General features: G+C 43.3%; 1 protein-coding gene across 8 annotated transcripts in view; it reads left to right on the top strand.

Moving 5' to 3' along the window:
* Nucleotides 1–1,715: 1,715 nt before the first annotated feature.
* Nucleotides 1,716–24,222, top strand: part of LOC106582632 (ATP-dependent chromatin remodeler CHD6) — a 117,080-nt gene continuing 94,573 nt past the window's right edge. For 3 of the 8 annotated variants that reach the window (XR_001323356.3, XM_014165871.3, XM_014165872.3), the window contains exons 1-3: nucleotides 1,840–2,106; nucleotides 3,235–3,284; nucleotides 23,392–23,930. Coding sequence is in view for 7 of the 8 variants with exons in the window: in XM_014165871.3 (XP_014021346.1) it covers nucleotides 2,001–2,106; nucleotides 3,235–3,284; nucleotides 23,392–23,930 (695 nt within the window). In the remaining variant the exon portion in view is untranslated. Of the gene's footprint in view, nucleotides 1,813–1,839; nucleotides 2,107–3,234; nucleotides 3,285–12,605; nucleotides 13,293–23,391; nucleotides 23,931–24,222 lie in introns of those variants that run through there. The other 5 variants (XM_014165873.3, XM_014165874.3, XM_014165869.3 and 2 more) reach the window with 5 other exon arrangements.

Raw genomic sequence — 24,222 nt, 5'->3', positions numbered from 1 at the left:
TTCGAACAAAAAACCCGGACAAGCAACACAATCACGTACAACCACATACATCCTACGCTAACCTAAATAACCCCCCCTTACTAATGACTAACCCAAAACAGGTGCGTGCCTACATAGACCTAACCAAACGAAAGTGAAACAAAAAGGGATTGATGGCAGCTAGTAGGCCGGCGACGACGACCGTCGAGCTCCGCCCGGCCGAGGAGGGGCGCCACCATCCGTCACTGTCGTGACAGTCTGCTTATATGCCCCCTTTATTTATCCTACAGTTATGACTTGGTGTACAGGGAGAATACTGTAAGAATGGTCCATGGTCTGAATTCTGTTGCTGTCCATTTCAAAAGTGCTGAACAAATAGTTATATTGACTACTTCACTCCTAGCTCCCTCATTAATGTTTCAATCGAAATTCTGGATGGCCTCTTATCCACTCATCGTCCAATTATGCCATAGTTTGTATATCTCAATTGTCAGTAGAAACTACATTTGTTTAAGCAAGTCAGCTGTATCAGAAATGTTTTTTTTAAAGACAGAAATTGAGGCTGAATTAACTGTTCTGCTGCAAGACAAGGCTCCGGATAGCCGGGTGTAGCAGTGGTAAGGATTCACTCCATGCTGAAAAGAAGGCAAGGCTCTGATGTTGGGACAGCTTTATGTCAGCCCTAACAGTTTGTGGGCACCGTTATAGTCCAATTAATGTATTGTTTAGTGTTGTTTTGTGTTGGAGTTTTACATATTAAAATCGCCACTGCTCTACCAGTGCCTTGGCATAACCTTAACGTTTTGAATTGAGGAACCACTGTATCTCTAAATGTAGTAATAGTATGTAAATAATTTGATATACTATCTAAACATTTCGAAATACGTTAGTCAAAATTTCAAGATATGTTAAAATTCTGACTAACGTATCTCTACATTTTTTTAGATAGTATGTCAAAAATGTGAAATACTATCTAAAAAATGCAGAGATACGTTAGTCAGAATTTCAAGATAGTATGAATAGAATTTGAGACACTGTCTAAAAAAATGTCAAGATACTATCTTGAAATTGTGACCAACATATCTCAACATTTTTAGATAGTACTGATTTTAATTTATTTATTGTGTGGCAGGAATGGGCTTCCATATAAAAGTCATCAGGATTGGAAGATGCAAGTGTAACCTGTGTGAAATGGCTAGCTAGGTAGCAGGGTGCACGCTAATAGCGTTTCAATCTGTGACGTCACTCGCTCTGAGACCTTGAAGTAGTTGTTACCCTTGCTCTGTATCGGCCGCGGTTTTGTGGAGCGATGTGTAACGATGTCTATGTGTGCAGAGGGTCCCTGGTTCGAGCCCAGGTAGGGGAAAAGAGGAGAGAGACGGAAGCTATACTGTTACACAAGGAAGAAGAAATATAAAACCACTAGATCTGTACAGAATTGAGACCCAGAATAAAACAAATGCGTATTAAACTACACGGCCAAAGAGCAAAACCGAGGGACTCTCATGACCGAAAACTTAGGTTTTCGTGCGGTTTTATGGTAAGCAAAGTAGTAGGATACAACCAATCACAATACGGTTCACATCAACGATAACTAAATGTGCCCAATGGTGTTTGCAATATGTAGCTCTCAGACAAACTTAGAACGGCACTCCTTGTTTGACAGCTGGAGGACCAATGGAAATATCCATCGACCCAGCTGCACTATGGTGCAGCCAATGAAAAATAGAATGTTACGGGTCTAATATTTTTGGCTGTTGTAGCAGGCGGCCAGCGCTAAACTTCACCAAATAATAGCTGTTTGTATTTTGTCTGCTGCAGTAGCCATTTTAGGTAAGTAGGTATTTTAACTGTTTTTATTCTGTGTTGTATTGCAGGGTCCTGTGTTGTGGTGCGGTGGTTGGTGAGTCTCAAACTTGTGCATCCTTCATGAATGAACTCATCTGCTCTTGTGCTTTATGAGGATTAAGACATTGCACGGAGGCCCCCTCCCCATCTCACACCCCGTCTAATTTTTTTTAATGCATTTTTCTAAACTGTCATGGCGTTTTTGTGTCCTTGGAAATAAATGCAGGGAGAAAGCGCAGTGTTCGGCAACTGATGCTCTGACCGGTGAGTGTTGTCCAGGTAGGTGAAGTCATATTGAGGGGTAGCGGCGATGTCTCTGCGAGGATTTTAAGGGGGTGTTCACACGTGTAAGGACTGGAATATATAACATCATTGCAGTGACATTAGCAGGCTGGCTAGCTCGATACCTTGCTAATATAAATAGGACACGGTGCCGCCGACGTAACGATTAGTGTTGTTTTTGGTAGCTGAATTGATAACGCGTTCTTAATCATATAAGTTAGCTAAGAACTTCAATTTGCCAGGCAACTTGTAGCAGTTAAGTTCTACAGTCTACTAGCTACTTCATGATAGTTTCATGGCAAAGACTTGAGCTGGCTAAGACACGTTCCCGCAGGTAGGTCGATTATTCCTATGGAATTTTGGTGGAGCCAATATGCCGCACAACTACACCAGGTCTAACAGAAAACAAAGACCCTGGCCGCACAGGTAATATAGGCAGCTCCCCTAGCCACCTGCAGTTTATTTGGATCCATATTAGCTGTTGCATAAGTCACAGCTATTTTTCCTGGGGTCCGCAAAAATAAAAACACAAATGATACACTACAAAATAAACGTAATAAAAGTGAATGCAACATAAACAATTACATATCACACATTATACAAATCCAAAACCACCCGAGGTTCGTTTGTAAACAAACAGTGTCCCAAATGAAGTTTGCTATGAAAGAACACCTTCGTGTCTGATTTTGTTGGCTAAACAATGGTGCATTTGGGGGTGAGTTTAGTCTGTAACAGGAGACACGGGAAGGAGTAGGCTAGTTTTGCTCATCACTTTCAAGGTATCTTGCAAATGTCTAACTTTAAGTTGCACATTTTGTTTTATTTCACATATAGCTGAGACTAATTGTCACCTGACAATCATAAGTGCCCGTAGATACATTGTAATTGCTCATGGTGCCTAATGTAGGCCTAGATGGAATGTGTCATAAAAGAGCCTTGGTTTATTGGAACAATTCTATCAATGGAGAAAGGTGACTAACCAATTTATCTCCTGATTTATTATAATTTTTTTAAACTAGTAACTCTTTCCCCCCTTGCAAATAATTTGACCAGGTCCTACTGAGGTTAGTGTATTTTTATTTTTATTTTCTTACTTCAATATAATTATTTATTTATGTGTCATAGATGCAGTGACGGTGAAGAGAAATATGAAAATACAAAAGAAGGACAAACAGGTTTGTATCTTTTATGACTTGCATGCTTGTCTACGTACATGCACTACCACTCAAAAGTTTGGGGTCACTTAGAAATGTCCTTGTTTTTGAAAGAAAAGTTATTTATTTTGTACATTTAAAATTACATCTAATTGATCAGAAATGCAGTGTAGCCATTGTTAATGTTGTAAATGACTATTGTAGCTGGAAACGGCATATCTATCTACATAGATATGATGATCAAAATGATCAATTTTGATTAGCTAACACAATGTGCCATTGGAACACAGGAGTGATGTTTGTTGATAATGAGCCTCTGTACGCCTATGTAGATATTCCATAAATTAGCCGTTTCCAGCTACAATAGTAATTTACAACATTAACAATGTCTACACTATATTTCTGACCAATTTGTTATTTTAATGGACAAAAACAAGGGAATTTCTAAGTGACCCCAAACTTTTGAACGGTAGTGTGCATGCATGCATACATACATACGTACATATTAGAACAGAATACATTGTTAACAAATGTCTTCAGCAACCTTGAAATATAAAAGTAGATAAGTAAATCAAGAGTAACACTGTCACTCAGCCTTGAGTTGCCTAAGTGTGTGGCTTGATATTTATCATCCCGAGTTCCATTGCCTACGATTCTGACTCATCACACATGTTACCCATACAATAAGAGCACAGTCTCTCTGCTCATCTTTTGTTGAGTTAATGTTGAACGCAGGCCATACACATGACTCTGTTCGTAAGTCTTGGAGTCCTCTTGGAGTGCTAGTTTGTGAGATTGTTGTTATTGGTAGTATTTCATTCTAAACCACTGTGATAGGCTTAATTTTGAAGGCTCATTCTGTAATGACTAAAGTTATTTGTGTAAAAGCCACTGTTTGCAGGATTTCCTGTTCAATGGTCATTATAATTAATGATATACACATAGTTTCTTGAATGATAACTTAACTCTTACTCCTACCCAAAAAGGTTGCATTAAATTACAAACCTGATTGCACTCAATTTATTTATTTTTTCATTTGAGTCTTTCTAAACCAACTTTGAATAGCTTTAATTTATGCTTAAATTAAAGATATTCAATGTTTGTTTAGACTCAAATGACAAAAAAACAAACAATGGAGTGCAATCAGGTTAGAGAAGGCTTAAGAGCTCTTTGGCCACACACACACCAGTGGTGATTTTGGTGTCAATTAAAAACATACACAAAAGCTTAATTCTCTAATCTTGTGCACAAATTTGTTTACATCGCTATTAGTGATCATTTTTCCTTTGCCAAAATATGCCACACCTGTTAGGTGGCTGGATTATCAAGAAGCTGATTTAAACTGGATGATCATTACTCAGGTGCACCTTATGTTGGGGACAATAAAGGCCTCTCTAAAATGTGCAGTTTTGTCACAAATGTCAAGTTTTGAAAAAGTGTGCAATTGGCGTGCCAACATCAGGAATGTCCACCAGAGCTGTTGGTAGAGAAATTGCCAGAAAATTGAATGTTAATGTCGTTTTACGTCAACTGGCCTTGCAACCGCAGACCACGTGTAACCACGCCAGCCCAGGACCTCCATATCCGGCTTCTTCCCCTGCGGGATTGTCTGATACCAGCCACCCGGACAGCTGAAACTGTGTTTGCACAACCGAAGAACTTCTGCACAAACTGTCAGAAACCGTCTCAGGGAAGCTCATCTGCGTGCTCGTACCAGAGTCTTGACCTGACTGCAGTTCGGCGTCGTAACCGACTTCAATGGGCAAATGCTCACCTTCAATGGCCACCAGGCACACGGATGAATCCCGGTTTCAACTGTACTGGGAAGATTGCAGACAGCGTGTGGGCGAGTGGTTTTCTGCTGTCAACGTTGTAAAGACTGAACCGTGGGGTTATGGTATGGGCAAGCATAAGCTATGGATAACTAACATAAATGCATTTTATCGATGGCAATTTGAATGCACAGCAATACCGTGATGAGATCCTGAGGCCCATTGTCGTGGCATTCATCCACCACCACATGTTTCCGCATGATAATGCACGGCACAAGGATCTGTACTCAATTCCACGGCCTGCATACTCACCAGACATGTCACCTATTGAGCATGTTTGGGATGATCTAGATCGATGTGCACGACAGCGCGTTCCAGTTCCCGCCAATATCCAGGAACTTCGCACAGCCATTGAAGAGTGGGACAACATTCCACAGGCCCCAATCAACAGCCTGATCAAGGAAATGTTGAAGGCGATGTCGCACTGTATGAGGCAGATGGTGGTTTCCAGATACTGACTGGTTTTCTGGATGTCATTTCTTATTTTAAGGTATCTGTGACTGTGTGTGTGTAGTCTTTTGAATTTGTTGCATGTTTCCTTTTTTAATATTTTTGTTCAGTGTAGCATAAAATATAATTTCCCAAAATTTGAGCATGCAGTATAGCTCAGTATTTTAATGATACATTTTTGTTCATCTTTTTCAAGTGTGTCAATGTTAGTACCCGCTGTATGTGTAGTATACTTTTTGTAATATTAGGCTACATTTATTTATTTTACTTAACTAGGCAAGTCAGTTAAGAACAAATTCTTATTTTCAATGACGGCCTAGGAACAGTGGGTTAACTGCCTTGTTCAGGGGCAGAACGACAGATTTGTACCTTGTCAGCTCGGGGATTCGATCTTGCAACCTTTCGGTTACTAGTCCACACTCTAACCACTAGGCTACGCTACATCCCGATTTCCCCACCCTTTTCCAAAGGTGTGCACTTGCATGTTCCCTGTTATGGGTTAGGATTGTTTTTAATCATGGCTGGAGTGTATTTCCACTATTGTAAAATCCTTGCAAGAAAAACCCAATCCCAAATGGACTTGTAAACCATACGTCATATGCGCTTGTGGAGATCTGAGACGATTTGACAGGTGTAAGCAATAGTGGTAATGGTAATAGTGCCACCCTGCCCACTGAGGCTAGGTGGAAGTTTCTCCATATTGCTTATACCTGTCAAATCCTCTCAGATCTCCACAAGTGCATAGGGCAGGGTTTCCCAAACTCTGTCCTCAGGACCCCAAGGGGTGCATGTTTTGGTTTTTGCCCTAGCACTGCATAGCTGATTCAAATAATCAACTAATTGTCCAGCTTTGAAAACTTGAATCAGCCGTGTAGTGTTAGGGCAAAAACTTAAATATTCCCCCCCCCGGTCCCGAGGATCAGTTTGGGTAACCCTTGCGTAGGGCTTAGTGCTCCATTTGGGATTGGGCAGAAGTCTGCAAGTACACACTACTTCCCTTTTAAGGTGTGTTTTAGGGCCTCATTCATACTAAAAATATGTCTATGACCACATTAAATATAGCAAAAGCTAGGGATGCACGATATATCGGAATCAGCCGATAGTAGTTAAAAATGCCAACATCGGTATCGGCCTACTGTCTAGTTTAACACCGATGTGAAAAACCGATGTCATAGCTGAAGTGCATACCTAATATGACGCAATGACGCCACGTAAAATTTTGTGCAACACAGCATTCCTAACCTAGCCCACAATGTCTGCTGTGTGGATCGAGCAGTCATTTGAAAGCATAAGAACATTTCAGTGAGACAACTCAAAGGCGAAATCCATTAATGCCAAGATAATGGAATTCATTGCCCTTGACAATCAACCGTTCTCTGTCGTGGGTGATGTTGGCTTTTGCGACTGGTCGAGCACCGGTACACACTAACGTAACCAAGTGCGCCATTCAGATGTTGCACAGTAATAGCTTCACGCCATACTATGGAATGCAGTTTGGGTCTTTGCGTGTCAAAGATACATGTCAAATAACACTATGACACGTCAAATAACATGGTTCTATTAGAGAATGTTGTGTGTTCTGAATTTGCACGTGCAAGCCAAGCGCCACCTACTATCAGTAGCACTGTCAAAGCTGTACAAAAAAATCTGCAAACTCCAGCCACGAACGATGCGTTTACAATTCTGCATTGGTAATAAAGCATTTTGTTCAATCGCATCTTCTGGGGTTAGCTTGGTACCAAAATAGCACCAATACAACCAGCCTGAAAACAATGACCAGTAGAAACTGCAGTCATTTTCACTATTAGCAATGATTTAGGAATTCTTGTGTAAGTATTAGTTAGGTAGCCACTTGTTGTTCGCCTATTAAAATTGAACTTCAGTTCATGAAAATAAATAGCTAGCCAGCTACTTAATCCTGTTTCCCATAGCTAACGTTATAAGCAGCCAGCTAGCTTCATCTGGCTAGTGAGGCTCGACCTGACCGGGTTATGCGTTGTGTAGCTTGCCACAATAAGTATTAGGCACAATAGTGGAATTTGCGGTTTGCCTTCAAAATAAAGTACCTCTTTGAAAGTGATGCAGAAGGTTACAATTGGTGGAATCATGCCATATTTAGACTAGATAATGTTAAACAAGGTTGAAATGTGAAGCAATGAAATGGGGTATCAGTCTACTTGGTGACACCCACAGAACACAACTGTGAAGAGTTTACGCAAATATTAGCGTTGTAGCTCTTATCGCGGGACTGTGACTGTGAAATCCCCTCCCCAGTCAGCGTATTGACATTCATATTGCACTGTACAGCTTTACCTAAGGATTGGGGATCAATGAAATGGGCTAACGGTCTACTCAATACCAATATTATTTTCCCCGAACGTCCTCCTCAGAGTTATCAGACTCCAAAAAATCCACGGAGTATTGTTTTTCCTATGGAATAGTGTTCAATACACACAGGTTGACAATAAAAGTGGCTCAATTCAGTTGTTTGAGTCCCACAATAAGAGCTACGATGCTAATGTTCTCTGGGTGTCACTGAGTAGACTGATGCCCCATGTCATTGATCCACAAGCCATAGGTAAGGCTGTACAGTGAAATAAGTATGCCCCCAATGCAATTCTAAAGTATAATACATCCAGTGTGATTTCAACAGATTTTTGTCAAATTAACAATTTGTCTTTTGCTAATTAAAAAAATCTATCTATCTATCTATCTATCTATCTATCTATCTATCTATCTATCTATCTATCTATCTATCTATCTATCTATCTATCTATCTATCTATCTATCTATCTAAAAAAATAAAGGGAACACTAAAATAACACATCCTAGATCTGAATGAATGAAATAATCTTATTAAATACTTTTTTGTTTACATAGTTGAATGTGCTGACAACAAAATCACACAAAAATAATCAATGGAAATCCAATTTATCAACCCATGGAGGTCTGGATTTGGAGTCACACTCAAAATTAAAGTGGAAAACCACACTACAGGCTGATCCAACTTTGATGTAATGTCCTTAAAACAAGTCAAAATGAGGCTCAGTAGTGTGTGTGTGTGTGTGTGTGTGTGGCCTCCACGTGCCTGTATGACCTCCCTACAATGGCTGGGCATGCTCCTGATGAGGTGGCGGATGGTCTCCTGAGGGATCTCCTCCCAGACCTGGACTAAAGCATCCGCCAACTCCTGGACAGTCTGTGGTGCAACATGGTGTTGGTGGATGGAGCGAGACATGATGTCCCATGTGTGCTCAATTGGATTCAGGTCTGGGGAACGGGCGGGCCAGTCCATAGCATCAATGCCTTCCTCTTGCAGGAACTGCTGACACACTCCAGCCACATGAGGTCTAGCATTGTCTTGCATTTGGAGGAACCCAGGGCCAACCGCACCAACATATGGTCTCACAAGGGGTCTGAGGATATCATCTCGGTACCTAATGGCAGTCAGGCTACCTCTGGCGAGCACATGGAGGGCTGTGCGGCCCCCCCAAAGAAATGCCACCCCACACCATGACTGACCCACCGCCAAACCGGTCATGCTGGAGGATGTTGCAGGCAGCAGAACGTTCTCCACGGCGTCTCCAGACTCTGTCACGGCTGTCACATGTGCTCAGTGTGAACCTGCTTTCATCTGTGAAGAGCACAGGGCGCCAGTGGCGAATTTGCCAATCTTGGTGTTCTCTGGCAAATGCCAAACGTCCTGCACGGTGTTGGGCTGTAAGCACAACCCCCACCTGTGGACGTCGGGCCCTCATACCACCCTCATAGAGTCTGTTTCTGACCGTTTGAGCAGACACATGCACATTTGTGACCTGCTGGAGGTCATTTTGCAGGGCTCTGGCAGTGCTCCTCCTGCTCCTCCTTGCACAAAGGCGGAGGTAGCGGTCCTGCTGCTGGGTTGTTGCCCTCCTACGGCCTCCTCCACGTCTCCTGATATACTGGCCTGTCTCCTGGTAGCGCCTCCATGCTCTGGACACTACGCTGACAGACACAGCAAACCTTCTTGCCACAGCTCGCATTGATGTGCCATCCTGGATGAGCTGCACTACCTGAGCCACTTGTGTGGGTTGTAGACTCCGTCTCATGCTACCGCTAGAGTGAAAGCACCGCCAGCATTCAAAAGTGACCAAAACATCAGCCAGGAAGCATAGGAACTGAGAAGTAGTCTGTGGTCACCACCTGCAGAACCACTCCTTTATTGGGGGTGTCTTGCTAATTGCCTATAATTTCCACCTGTTGTCTATTCCATTTGCCCAACAGCATGTGAAATTTGTCAATCAGTGTTGCTTCCTAAGTGCACAGTTTGATTTCACAGAAGTGTGATTGACTTGGAGTTACATTGTGTTGTTTAAGTGTTCCCTTTATTTTGTTGAGCAGTGTATATATCCAATTTTATTTGTCACATACACATGGTTAGCAGATGTTAATGCGAGTGTAGCGAAATGCTTGTGCTTCTAGTTCTGACCATGCAGTAATATCTAACAAGTAACCTAACCATTTCACAACAACTACCTTATACACACAAGTGTAAAGGAATGAATAAGAATATGTACATACAAATATATGAATGAGTGATGGCCTAACGGCATAGGCAAGATGCAGTAGATGGTATAGAGTACAGTATATACATATGAGATTAGTAATGTAGGGTGTGTGAACATTATATAAAGTGGCATTGTTTAAAGTGGCTAGTGATACATTTATTACATCAATATTTCCATTTATTAAAGTGGCTAGAGTTGAGTCAGTATGTTGGCAGCAGCCACTCGATGTTAGTGATGGCTGTTTAACAGTCTGATAGCCTTGAGATTGAAAAACAGCTTCTGTCTCTCGGTCCCCGCTTTGATGCACCTGTACTGACCTCGCCTTCTGGATGATAGCGGGGTGAACAGGCAGTGGCTCGGGTGGTTGTTGTCCTTGATGATCTTTTTGGCCTTCCTGTGACATTGGGTGGTGTAGGTGTCCTGGAGGGCAGGTAGTTTGCCCCCGGTGATGCGTTGTGCAGACCTCACTACCCTCTGGAGAGCCTTACGGTTGTGGGTGGAGCAGTTTCCTTAAGTACACGATCATCTCCTTTGTTTTGTTGACATTGAGTGTGAGGTTATTTTCCTGACAACACACTCCGAGGGCCCTCACCTCCTCCCTGTAGGCCGTCTCGTCGTCGTTGTTGGTAATCAAGCCTACCACTGTAGTGTCGTCTGCAAACTTGATGATTGAGTTGGAGGCGTGCATGGCCACGCAGTCATGGGTGGACAGGGAGTACAGGAGAGGGCTGAGAACGCACCCTTGTGGGGCCCCAGTGTTGAGGATCAGCGGGGTGGAGATGTTGTTGCCTACCCTCATCACCTGGGGGCGGCCCATCAGGAAGTCCAGGACCCAGTTGCACAGGGGGCGGGGTCGAGACCCAGGGTCTCGAGCTTAATGACGAGTTTGGAGGGTACTATGGTGTTAAATGCTGAGCTGTAGTCAATGAACAGCATTCTTACGTAGGTGCTCCTCTTGTCCAGATGGGTTAGGGCAGTGTGATTGCGTCGTCTGTGGACCTATTGGGGTGGTAAGCAAATTGGAGTGGGTCTAGGGTGTCGGGTAGGGTGGAGGTGATATGATCCTTGACTAGTCTCTCAAAGCACTTCAGAGATGATGGAAGTGAGTGATACGGGGCGGTAGTCATTTAGCTCAGTTACCTTAGCTTTCTTGGGAACAGGAACAATGGTGGCCCTCTTGAAGCATGTGGTAACAGCAGACTGGGAAAAGGATTGATTGATTATGTCTGTAAACATGCATGTATGTTTACGGACATAATCAACCCTTATCCCAGTCTGCTGTTCCCACATGCTTGTACGTTCCAACCTTGTTTAGCATGATCCTACTATTTGTATTTATTTATTCATTCATTGTCACTGTCAATGACATACTTTTTATTTTGAAGGCTAACCGCAAAGTCTACTATTGTGGCTAATCCTTGTGGCTAGCTTCACATAGATGGGTCCTACCACCATTAATCAAATAAGAACTGTCTTATAATTTAGGGTTATTTTAGATGACACCTAGCTGTATAGTTAGCTAGTTAATGGTCGTTTTGATGGTCGTTTTGTTATGTTTTTGGGGAAGAACATTGTTTGCATCCATGAGCTAGCTAGCTTTAAAAAAAAATTGGACCAGCACTGTAGGTGCGCGAAACTACTTTACCAGCGTCATAGCATATGTATTGATGAATCATTGTGACATATGAAATGCGAGTGACAGTCTAATCAATGTGTAATAACTACGTAAATTAATGATCACGTAAAATTGTTACGTGCATTCATATTCAGGTCCTGATTGGTCAACAAGCTTATTTCATATGTCAAATAGTGTTATTTAACGTTTATCTCTTTTGACATGCAAAGACCCAAATGGCGTTCCATAGAAATCCTAGTTGAGAATGAAATGACTGAACAAATGAACAACGAAACATTACAGCAAGTAAAATACATAGGTTTTGACTGTTTTACTGGTAATGGGGACATGCGTACATACACACCAAAAAGTAATTTTGTTTGCGTCTGTGTAACCTTTATTTAACTAAGCAAGTCAGTTAAGAACAAATTCTTATTTACATTAACCGCCTACCTGCACGACGCTGGGCCAATTGTGCGCAGGTCTATGGGACTGACGTGATACAGCCTGGATTTGAACCATGGACTGTAGTTACACCTCTTGCACTGAGATGCAGTTCCTTAGACCCCTGTGTGTGTAACTATATAACAATACTAAAATACTTAAGACCGCTAGAATGTTAAATATCGGTATCGTTTTTTATTTTTTGCAAGGAAAATATCGTTATCGGCCAGAAATGTCATTGGTACATCACTACCTGAAGCGAAAAACACTGTCGGGAAAGTGACTACAGCCAAGTTTAAGTGCAAAAATCATGTCAAGTTGTGTCCCTTTTTAAAGACGCATAACCTTTGCCTCTGGGGGCCAAAAGCAGTCCCCTAAATGGACTTACATTGCCCAGAAATTACCTCCCTCTGAAATGTATCAGATGCATTGGTATTGTTAGCCTGTGTATAAACCATACAGGTAACACTCAAGCTTTGTGTACATGGAACAACTGCAGTTTCAACTGTTTCACTTGTCCATCTCACTTAGTCTCTTTTGTTTCTCATTTATTTCTTGCTCAGAAACTGCCTCAACCCATGCCCACCACTTTATGCCCTCCCCTTTCACATGAGAAGAAAAATGTTGCTCTCCCATGAGCTTGAATTCCTTCTGGCACTCCTCTCTGGATTTCCCTACCCAAACCACCCTGCAGCCCCATGCTTCTCCTGAGAGGTTACATTTGAATGAAGCCCAGTCCCGACGCGTCCTGTGGCAGCAGCCTTACCATTTCTGCTGGATAGGTGTCAGTGTTTTTAGGGAGAAGGCACAGGGAAGCATTGACCTGACTGCATCTGTGGTGTTCAGCAGCTCGGAAGGCTGTATTGATTCATAGGGAATTTGATTGCAGGCAGCTTGTTTGTGCTTGACCGAGTTGGCTGGCAAGCGTGTACACTGCAGCACGTCACTGGGCGCTGTGCGTGCAGTCGCAAATGAAGGTGCATGGGAAATGTAGAGCCATGAAGCCTCAGGACAATGTGCCAGCAGCTCTGTGGTTCTGGAGATGGGAACCTGGATGAGGGTTACACTGTGGACTACTACACTAGGATTTGACAGGGATGGTGACAGACAGAAGGCATGAAAGGAGGCAGTATGGAGCAAGGTGAGAAGGAATGTTCCTGTGATTTTGGAGTAAGACATGTCCATGGCTTTTCTAATCTTATTCAATCTTTGCGCTACCAGTTTGTCTGTTTGCAGCCTTGTCCTGTCCATTGTTTGCAGGCTGGTGAACGTTGTATGAGTGTGTTAGGTCGGTTCACTTGGGGAGGTGTTGTTTACATCATACATACCATGGTCTGTTTTTATGTTCTATTCATATAAAAAACAAAAGCATTCTTTTTATAGGCAAGATGAATGCTGAACTTGTTTAAGGTCACAAACCTAATTAAGAGCTCTATTTGTGAGAGACTGACTGTCATATTTTGTGGTTGACCTTCTCCCTTTTGATTGTTCATCCCAGCCTGAAGACTGGGGAAAGCAGCTGTTGACCAAAGCAGGGGGGGCAGGCTATAGGTAGCATCTGTCTGATCAAGTGCAAAATGGATGACATGTAAAATAGTCCCGTCAGCTGGTAACGAAAGGGTTACCATAGAGACGGCATGTTTACATTGCTGCTTGATACAGAGCCTGTTTCCATGGCGATGGCCCTGATTCCCGGCGCTGGGAGTCTGATTCATTGACATTATCCTCCTGTGCATGAGATGTCCCATATACCCCTCCACATGTCCTCAGCCTTGGTTTATAAATAACATGTTGCTCAAAATGGGACTGCACCAATATAGCCCTTATCACACGAAGTGTGCCATATCTGCTTTTACACATAATTCTCTACTGGGATGTGATATCGCTGCTAATTCTCATGGATACAATTAGTGTTGCTATATTAAATCAAGGGCTTTTCTCGAACAGTAGGTGTTTACATATTTTTTTTTTTAATGCTTTCTGAGACTACTTTTGTCTTTGTTACTGTGTAGCTGTAAGTGTACATCTTAGAATGAGTCTTGATTATGGTTACATGATGTGCTCATCATTTTGTAGCACAATATGAACACAAAAGCATAGAGGAACAGATTGGGTCAGACTCAGACATCCTGGCGATGGATGCCGAGCTTTTCTGTGTATGACCTTCTCTAATGGCTTGATTTAGCTCTTGTTTATACTTGCGTAAAAATGTCATGGCTCAAATAATGGCCCACCCATCAGAATTAAAATATAAATCTGGGCCCCCCCAAAAACTGGGGACATCGGGTACTCCAAACCTGTACCACAATACATACCTTGACAGTTTAACAAACCTGGTCCTTGTCACACACTAAGTATCTGCGAGCACAAGTTCTACTACTACACATTAATTCATGCCGGTCAATTTGATAATCCAGACAACCAAATGATTAGCCTACACAACTCATTACAGTATAGTTGCCAATGGAGTTTAACCAGCATTCCCTCAATATCAAGCCTGTAGTCCAGTGGTTCCCAAACTTTTTATAGTCCCATACCCCTTCAAACATTTAACCTTCGGCTGCGTACCACCTCAAGCACCAGGATCAGCGCACTCTCAATTTTTTTTTTTTTGCCATTGTAAGCCTGCCACACACACTATATTTCTTAAACATAAGAATTGAGTGTGAGTTTGTCACAACAGGGCACAAATAGGACCAGGGCGCAAATGATAATAATCACAAATGTTACTCTTTATTTAGCCATCTTACATATAAAACTTTATTTGTTCATTGAAAATTGTGAATAACTCACCACAGAGAAGGGTGTGCTTGAAAGGATGCACATAACTCTGCAATGTTCTATTGGAGAGAGTCTCGGACTTAAATCATTTCCCACACACAGTCTGTGCCTGTATTTAGATTTCATGCTAGTGAGGGCCGAGTATCCACTCACATAGGTACGTGGTTGCAAAGGGCTTCAGTGTCTTAACAACGTGATTTGCCAAGGCAAGAAACTCTGAGCGCAGCCCAATCTAGAAATCTCGCAGTGGCTTCTGTTTTTAAATACAATTTTCACAGAACCGCTTGTTGCAATTTCGATGAGGCTCTCTTGTTCAGATATCGGTAAGTGGATTGGAGGCAGGGCATGAAAGGGATCACGAATCTAGTTGTTTGTGTCATCCGTTTTGGAATGTAACTGCGTAATTCACCACCCAACTCACTCACGTGCTTCGCTATATCATATTTGACATTGTCCATAAGCTAGAGTTCATTTGCAAACCAGAAAATCATACAATGATGGAAAGACCTGTGTGTTGTCCTTGTTAATGCAGACAGAGAAGAGCTCCAACTTAATCAATTTTGTCCCGCACATTGAATATAGTTGCTGAGAGTCCCTGCAATCCTAGATTCAGATCATTCAGGCGAGGAAAAAACATCATCCACACAGGCCAGTTGTGTGAGAAATTCATCATTATGCATGCGGTCAGACAAGTGAAAATTATGGTGACTAAAGAAATTTAAGCTCATCTCTCAATTAAAAAAAAACATGTTAATACTTTGCTCCTTGATAACCAGCGCACTTCTGTATGTTGTAAAAGTGTTACATGGTCGCTGCCCATATTTACATTTACATTTAAGTCATTTAGCAGACGCTCTTATCCAGAGCGACTTACAAAATGGTGCATTCACCTTATGATATCCAGTGGAACAACCACTTTACAATAGTGCATCTAAATCTTTTAAGGGGGGGGGGGGGGTTAGAAGGACTACTTTATCCTATCCTAGGTATTCCTTAAAGAGGTGGGGTTCAGGTGTCTCCGGAAGGTGGTGATTGACTCCGCTGTCCTGGCGTCGTGAGGGAGCTTGTTCCACCATTGGGGTGCCAGAGCAGCGAACAGTTTTGACTGGGCCGAGCGGGAACTGTGCTTCCTCAGAGGTAGGGGGGCCAGCAGGCCAGTGGTGGATGAACGCAGTGCCCTTGTTTGGGTGTAGGGCCTGATCAGAGCCTGAAGGTATGGAGGTGCCGTTCCCTTCACAGCTCCGTAGGCAATCACCATGGTCTTGTAGCGGATGCGAGCTTCAACTGGAAGCCAGTGGAGAGAGCGGAGGAGCGGGGTGACGTGAGAGAACTTGGGAAGGTTGAACACCAGACGGGCTGCGGTGTTCTGGATGAGTTGTAGGGGTTTAATGGCACAGGCAGGGAGCCCAGCCAACAGCGAGTTGCAGTAATCCAGACGGGAGATGACAAGTGCCTGGATTAGGACCTGCGCCGCTTCCTGTGTGAGGCAGGGTCGTACTCTGCGAATGTTGTAGAGCATGAACCTACAGGATCGGGTCACCGCCTTGATGTTAGTGGAGAACGACAGGGTGTTGTCCAGGATCACGCCAAGGTTCTTAGCACTCTGGGAGGAGGACACAAGGGAGTTGTCAACCGTGATGGCGAGATCATGGAACGGGCAGTCCTTCCCCGGGAGGAAGAGCAGCTCCGTCTTGCCGAGGTTCAGCTTGAGCTGGTGATCCGTCATCCACACTGATATGTCTGACAGACATGCAGAGATGCGATTCGCCGCCTGGTTATCAGAAGGGGGAAAGGAGAAGATTAATTGTATAGCAGTGCGGAGAGCCTCCGTGACACAGAGAAGAGCAGTCTCAGTTGAATGCCCAGTCTTGAAACCTGACTGATTAGGATCAAGAAGGTCATTCTGAGAGAGATAGCAGGAGAGCTGGCCAAGGACGGCACGTTCAAGAGTTTTGGAGAGAAAAGAAAGAAGGGATACTGGTCCGTAGTTGTTGACATCGGAGGGATCGAGTGTAGGTTTTTTCAGAAGGGGTGCAACTCTCGCTCTCTTGAAGACGGAAGGGACGTAGCCAGCGGTCAAGGATGAGTTGATGAGCGAGGTGAGGAAGGGGAGAAGGTCTCCGGAAATGGTCTGGAGAAGAGAGGAGGGGATAGGGTCAAGTGGGCAGGTTGTTGGGCGGCCGGCCGTCACAAGACGCGAGATTTCATCTGGAGAGAGAGGGGAGAAAGAGGTCAAAGCACAGGGTAGGGCAGTGTGAGCAGGACCAGCGGTGTCGTTTGACTTAGCAAACGAGGATCGGATATCGTCAACCTTCTTTTCAAAATGGTCGACGAAGTCATCCGCAGAGAGGGAGGAGGGGGGGGGAGGGGGAGGAGGATTCAGGAGGGAGGAGAAGGTAGCAAAGAGCTTCCTAGCGTTAGAGGCAGATGCTTGGAATTTAGAGTGGTAGAAAGTGGCTTTAGCAGCAGAGACAGAAGAGGAGAATGTAGAGAGGAGTGAGTGAAAGGATGCCAGGTCCGCAGGGAGGCGAGTTTTCCTCCATTTCCGCTCGGCTGCCCGGAGCCTTTTTCTGTGAGCTCGTAGTGAGTCGTCGAGCCACGGAGCAGGAGGGGAGGACCGAGCCGGCCTGGAGGATAGGGGACAGAGAAAATCAAAGGATGCAGAAAGGGAGGAGGGTTGAGGAGGCAGAATCAGGAGATAGGTTGGAGAAGGTTTGAGCAGAGGGAAGAGATGATAGGATGGAAGAGGAGAGAGTAGCGGGAGAGAGAGAGCGAAGGTTGGGACGGCGCAATACCATCCGAGTAGGGGCAGAGTGAGAAGTGTTGGATGAGAGCAAGAGGGAAAAGGATACAAGGTAGTGGTCGGAGATTTGGAGGGGAGTTGCAATGAGATTAGTGGAAGAACAGCATCTAGTAAAGATGAGGTCAAGCGTATTGCCTGCCTTGTGAGTAGGGGGGGAAGGTGAGAGGGTGAGGTCAAAAGAGGAGAGGAGTGGAAAGAAGGAGGCAGAGAGGAATGAGTCAAAGGTAGACGTGGGGAGGTTAAAGTCACCCAGAACTGTGAGAGGTGAGCCATCCTCAGGAAAGGAACTTATCAAGGCGTCAAGCTCATTGATGAACTCTCCAAGGGAACCTGGAGGGCGATAAATGATAAGGATGTTAAGCTTGAAAGGGCTGGTAACTGTGACAGCATGGAATTCAAATGAGGAGATAGACAGATGGGTTAGGGGAGAAAGAGAGAATGTCCACTTGGGAGAGATGAGGATTCCAGTGCCACCACCCCGCTGGCTCGATGCTCTAGGGGTATGCGAGAACACGTGGGCAGACGAAGAGAGAGCAGTAGGAGTAGCAGTGTTATCTGTGGTAATCCATGTTTCCGTCAGCGCCAGGAAGTCTAGGGACTGGAGGGTAGCATAGGCTGAGATGAACTCAGCCTTGTTGGCTGCAGACCCGCAGTTCCAGAGGCTGCCGGAGACCTGGAACTCCACGTGGGTCGTGCGCGCTGGGACCACCAGGTTAGAGTGGCAGCGGCCACGCGGTGTGAAGCGTTTGTATGGCCTGTGCAGAGAGGAGAGAACAGGGATAGACAGACACATAGTTGACAAGCTACAGAAGTGTTGTTTCTTGTATTATTGTCTCCTGTGTCTTTAGAGAACTGTTTCACTTTGATATCCTTTTTCTTCTGTCCTGATTTTCTCTTTCTTTTCTTCTGTTAACTAGATATTCTTTGTTGTTCTTCGTTAGCTAGCTAGCTTCTTCCAAAAGAGTCCCTAGCAACTGCTTAGCAACTGGTAAACAATTCAGCTTGCTAAGATAACTACAAGCCTATCTTCTTTGTTTGTTGCTTGTTTTTTCTCCTATTCAGTCTTGCAGTTTTCTTTTGCTTTTTTCCGATGTACTTCACTCTAAAAACCATGTAAATGTCAATATTTGTAGGAGCTCATTTTTCAGCTGCTGCTGCTCATACCATATCATTGCATAGTGCTGAAAACACACGAGAATTCAGGGGCCATGCTTTAACAAAGTTAACCATTTTCACTATATTGTCCAAAACGTATTTCAAGCTGTCAGGCATTCCCTTGGCAGCAAGAGCCTCTCGATGGATGCTGCAGTGTACCCAAGTGGCGTAAGGAGCAACTGCTTGCACACGCGTCACCACTCCACTATGTCTCCCTGTCATGGCTTTTGCGCCATCAGTACAGATACCAACACATCTTGACCACCAAAGTACATTTGATGTCACAAAGCTGTCCAGTACTTAAAAAATATCCTCTCCTGGTTTCCAGTGGTTTGCAGAAGATGTCTTCCTTAATTGACCCATTGTAAAAGTAATGGACATACACCAGTAGCTGTGCCAGGCCTGCCACGTCTTGACTCATCCAGCTGTAACGCATAGAATTCACTGGCTTGTATGCAAAGCAGTAATTGTTTCAAAACATCTCCTGCCATGTCACTGATGCATCGTAAAACAGTGTTGTTTGATGAAGGCATTGTCTGTACATTTTTTACATTTTATTTGATAAAAAAAAAAAAATGTGGGGCCTTTTCCCCCTGCCATATCTGCGGCAGCAGGAAGAATTCATTCCTCCACAATAGCATGCCTGTCCTAGCCACTCGGTAGCTCACCATATAAGACACTTCTAGCCCCTTCTTATTAATGGTATCTGTTGCTTTTATACATGTCTTACTACTCGAAAGTCGTCTTAATTCTCTATTAAACTCTAGTGGATAATTTTTTTAATTAACATGTTTTTTTGTTTCTAAATGTCTGCGCAAGAGTGAAGGTTTCATCGAGTTGTGAGTACTTTTGCACATAAACTCAGCAAAAAAAAGAAACAGCCCTTTTTGTAATTTGTAAAAATCCAAATAACTTCTCAGATCTTCATTGTAAAGGGTTTATACAGTTTCCCATGCTTGTTCAATGAACAATAAACAATTAATGAACATGCACCTGTAGAACGGTCGTTAAGACACTAACAGCTTCCAGACGGTAGGCAATTAAGGTCACAGTTATGAAAACTTAGGACACTAAAGAGGCCTTTCTACTGACTCTGGAAAGATGCCCAGGGTTCCTGCTCATCTGCTTGAACGTGCCTTAGGCATGCTGCAAGGAGGCATGATGACTGCAGATGTGGCCAGGGCAATAAATTGTAATGTCTGTACTGTGAGATGCCTACGACGGCGCTACAGGACGGACAGCTGATTGTTCTCACAGTGGCAGACCACGTGTACCAACACCTGCACAGGATCGGTACATCTGAACATCACACCTGAGGGACAGGTACAGGATGGCAACAACAACTGCCCGAGTTACACCAGGAACGCACAATCCCTCCATCAGTGCTCAGACTGTCCGCAATAGGCTGTGAGAGGCTGGACTGAGGGCTTGTAGGCCTGTTGTAAGGCAGGTCCTCACCAGACATCACAGGCAACAACGTTGCCTATGGGCACAAACCCACTGTCGCTGGACCAGACAGGACTGGCAAGAAGTGCTCTTCACTGACGAGTCGTGTTTTTTTTTGTCTCACCATGGGTGATGGTCGGATTTGCGTTTATCGTCGAAGAAATGAACGTTACACCAAGGCCTGTACTCTTGACCATTTTCAAGCAAATGGAATGAGCAGCAGCTACGTTTGGCTACATACGGAATTCCCGTGAGAGAGTAACGGTTGATTGTGATTGGATGTTAATTATTTGACTAGGCTACCTGTTTTTGACATTGTTATTTCACTGAACACTAGATGGTTTAATGTTATTTTTGGCAGTGAAACGAGGCTACTTTTTTTTATGTGGAGTACCCTGACGGCATTGCGTTAGTACGCTTACCCCAGTTTGGGAATACCAATTGTTGTCAACTTCAGATCATTGAGTAGGTTCTTTGACACATGCTCAGAAATATGAGTGAATGACACACTGCTTAGCACACACAGCCAATTTTTCATAAACCCTACCATATTTTGGTATAAACCGACAGCTCTTAGAATATCATGTTCATTACATGCGATTTAGGGGGTAGGGCCAAAGTTACCATAAACATGCCAGAGTTCAAATACATGCTTACTTAAAGGGTTGCTTCGGAATTTTGTCAATGTGACCATTTATCTACTTCCCCAGAGTCTGACGAACTGCCATTTTTATGTCTCTGTCCAGTTTGAATGAAGAGGTAGTTTCGCGAGCCAATGCTTACTAGCGTTACCCGTAGACTTCGTCATTGCGCTATCTGCTAGAATGCTTCCTTAAGTATTTGTATTTTAAATGGGCATACTTATTTTTTGAGATTTTCAAATTGTGTGGCCAAATCAACTACTTCTATGTGAAACTATTTTCAAATACTATTTTCCAAATGCGTAATTTCAAATACCCCTAGGACCAAACAGACCTGGGTTCTAATGCATGGAGTATTTAAATGTGTTTGGAAACTACACTGGTCTATTTAGTATTTTGAAATGCATGCCAATATGTTTCGAAGACAAGATATCCAAATAATGTTATTGAAATGCCCTAAATAGTTTTTGAGTGTGAAATTAATTAGATCACTATTATTTCACAATAGTTGCTGGTTCAGTGTTTACCCTACATTGATTTTGGCAGCGGGCCCCTTTTAAAAAATATGGTTTCAAAAAAATTGAATATTTGCTTAAATATATATTTCTGCCAAGATGCGCTTTTGAAGGGATGGTGTGAAATGTCATCAGTTAACGCCCTAGAGTCGGCGTCTACTGACGCCTCTAGGATGCCCACAAGACTTGTCTGAAGGTAGCCCAGGACCAGTAAAAAAAATCAAAATTAATGAAAGTGTATATATGGAGTTAGTTCCAAAAAAATGTATTTAATGTGGGTAAAAAATATAGAAAAGGTCCTGAACTTTCATATCGCTCAGATATAGGACTGAGACTTCCTTATGATACATAATTTCTATGGGCTAATAGCAGTAAGGACAAATTCAATGTTTCATCAAAAATATATATATATATATATATATATATATATATATATATATATATATATATTTTTTTTTTTACCTAAAAAGAGGTCCTAAAATTCTAAATCAAAAAGCTAAATGATCCTTGGTATGACTCTTAAACAATTCCATATGTTAGCTTAGTAGAACCCCCAGCCCTTTTTTATACTTTACTCATGGATACCGTTTTTATGTCTGTGCATGCAGTTTGAAGTGCAATTGCTTACTGCCGTTAGCGCAATGACTGAAAGTCTATGGGAACAGCTACATGACCTTTTTTTCGGCAGGTTTTGCATTGTTGGAGTCTTGTTCCTCAAGTGATCACATGAAAGAATAATATAATAGACCAATAAGACACTTTCAAATGTCTCTGCCAACTTGTTTTCAGCTTAGAGATCTCTCATTTTGCACTGATTTGATGCAACATGCTCCACAGTGTGGATTGGGTATTACTATTCCATTGTAACTATTTGGCCGGTCCCCTCCCCCGCTCTGCGTCTTAGGCCACTCCCAGACAGACCTGGCAAAATGCTTGCTTGAGAAATTAGGGGGGGTGGGCGATTTTATTTATTTTTTTTTTTTTTTTTAATTCTTTTATTTTTTATTTAAATGTTTGTAATTTTACCATTTGGATCTTTTTTCTTTTTTTTCTTTATTGTTACCCAGAAATTATTTATGGATTTCAAAACAGCTGTACGGGGACTTTAATTCATATTTCTAGATTCTAATCTTCATTTATGCCCAGTTTGCAATGCCATGCTAATAAAATTGGTTTCATACAGACTTTCATCCTCCACCTAACTGCGTCTTTTTTTAACCAAACTGCACTCACTTGATTACAAAATATGTCAGATGGAAACTTCCCGTTCAAATGACGCATCCTCACCGAAATCTATAATTTTGTTGTCACTGTTGGGAGAAGTCTAGACCTATTGCATCAGGTGTAGGTTCTGGGGTCCTATGCATCTGCATTGGCTTATTAGTATTGTGCACAACTTCGCTGTATCGGTAAACCAGCACATGCCCTCTTTGACTGCTTGCATTTCAAGGAGTAGTCATAATGCGTCATGGGGAAGTTTTATTGTTGAGTTGGTTTCTCCATATAATTAACTGCATTATGACAGCCCAGCTGTGCATTTTGAGGAAGGGATCGAGGACATGGAGACCCTTAATGGAATTCTGAGCATGCTGTTACATATCGGAGGATTTGCAGGCTTTGGGTTTATCCTCTAATTTGACGCGGAAAGATTTGTCACTATATTAGGGTCTCTGAATATGTGGAGAATTTTACTGAGACTTCACTCAAAGCCCAAGTTTTGTTGCCATTGTGTAATGTGATTCTGAACACTTGCAGACATTGTTTACATTTGCAGAAGTACGCCCTGTGACGACCATTCACTCTCATTATGACTGCAAGATGGAGGCATGACCTGCATTTTTTTTTCTCTATCCCTTTATCTTTCTGTATCTTCATTGCACCACTCTTGTTCTTTTCCAGATGTCCACCACCCACTTACAAAAGTACACTCCAGCTACAGCAGCCTCTAATGCAACTGCCCAAAATGCACAAACTCCATTTCCCAGGGGAACCCTGGGCTCTAAGGACCAGATCAGGGACCTTGGTGGTGGTCAGACCAATCACTGCATGGCCAACTCCAAGCACCCCAGGATGGGCGAGGCGGGCACCAGCTCGGCCAGCCTCAGCCCCTGCGCCCCCGCATCACCCCTCAACAGCGAGGAGGACGATGGAGGGGGCGGGCGGTGGGCGAAGAAGAAACAAAAGAAAAAAGACAAGAGGGGTGAGCCTGGCAGTGCCTGGCAGCACAAGGGCTTGGAGAGAGACATGAAACCAAATAAAAAGAGGGAGCAGAAAGAAGGGAAGGAGCTGCTACTGCGCAGTTTCAAGGAGCCCAGGAAGGTGAAGGCACCAAAAGAGGTGAAGAGAGGGAGAAAACCCAAGGTGCAGGCCCTGCCCCATCCTCCTTCAGAATGCAAGAGCGCCCCCTCTCCTCCCAGACAGAGGGGCCGCAAACCCAGGTGAGGGGCTTTTGATCACTAGTGCATTCACTGCGTTTTTCGAATGGTGTGTCGCAACCAGGTTCTCTTGGGCGGTTAGCGGGTGAAATCTTGGTAGTATTTAGAGACATAGGTGTGTTTGTCTAGTGCGGAATAATACCATTAAATTAATTTAGGTGGGTTACAAGTCAGAACCCCTGCTGTTACTCTGCTTTAACTCTTCTCCTTAGGCCCAACAAAGTTGATTTTACTGTTTAATGGATCCCCGCTTCACATTTCTCCCCAACATTTCTAATAAAAAATACATAATCGA

The sequence above is a fragment of the Salmo salar genome, chromosome 22 (assembly GCF_965601325.2).
Source record: "Salmo salar chromosome 22, fSalSal1, whole genome shotgun sequence".
Lineage (NCBI taxonomy): Eukaryota > Metazoa > Chordata > Actinopteri > Salmoniformes > Salmonidae > Salmo > Salmo salar.
The sequence above is the reverse complement of the archived record's forward strand: the minus strand, read 5'-3'. Positions and strand labels throughout refer to the sequence as shown.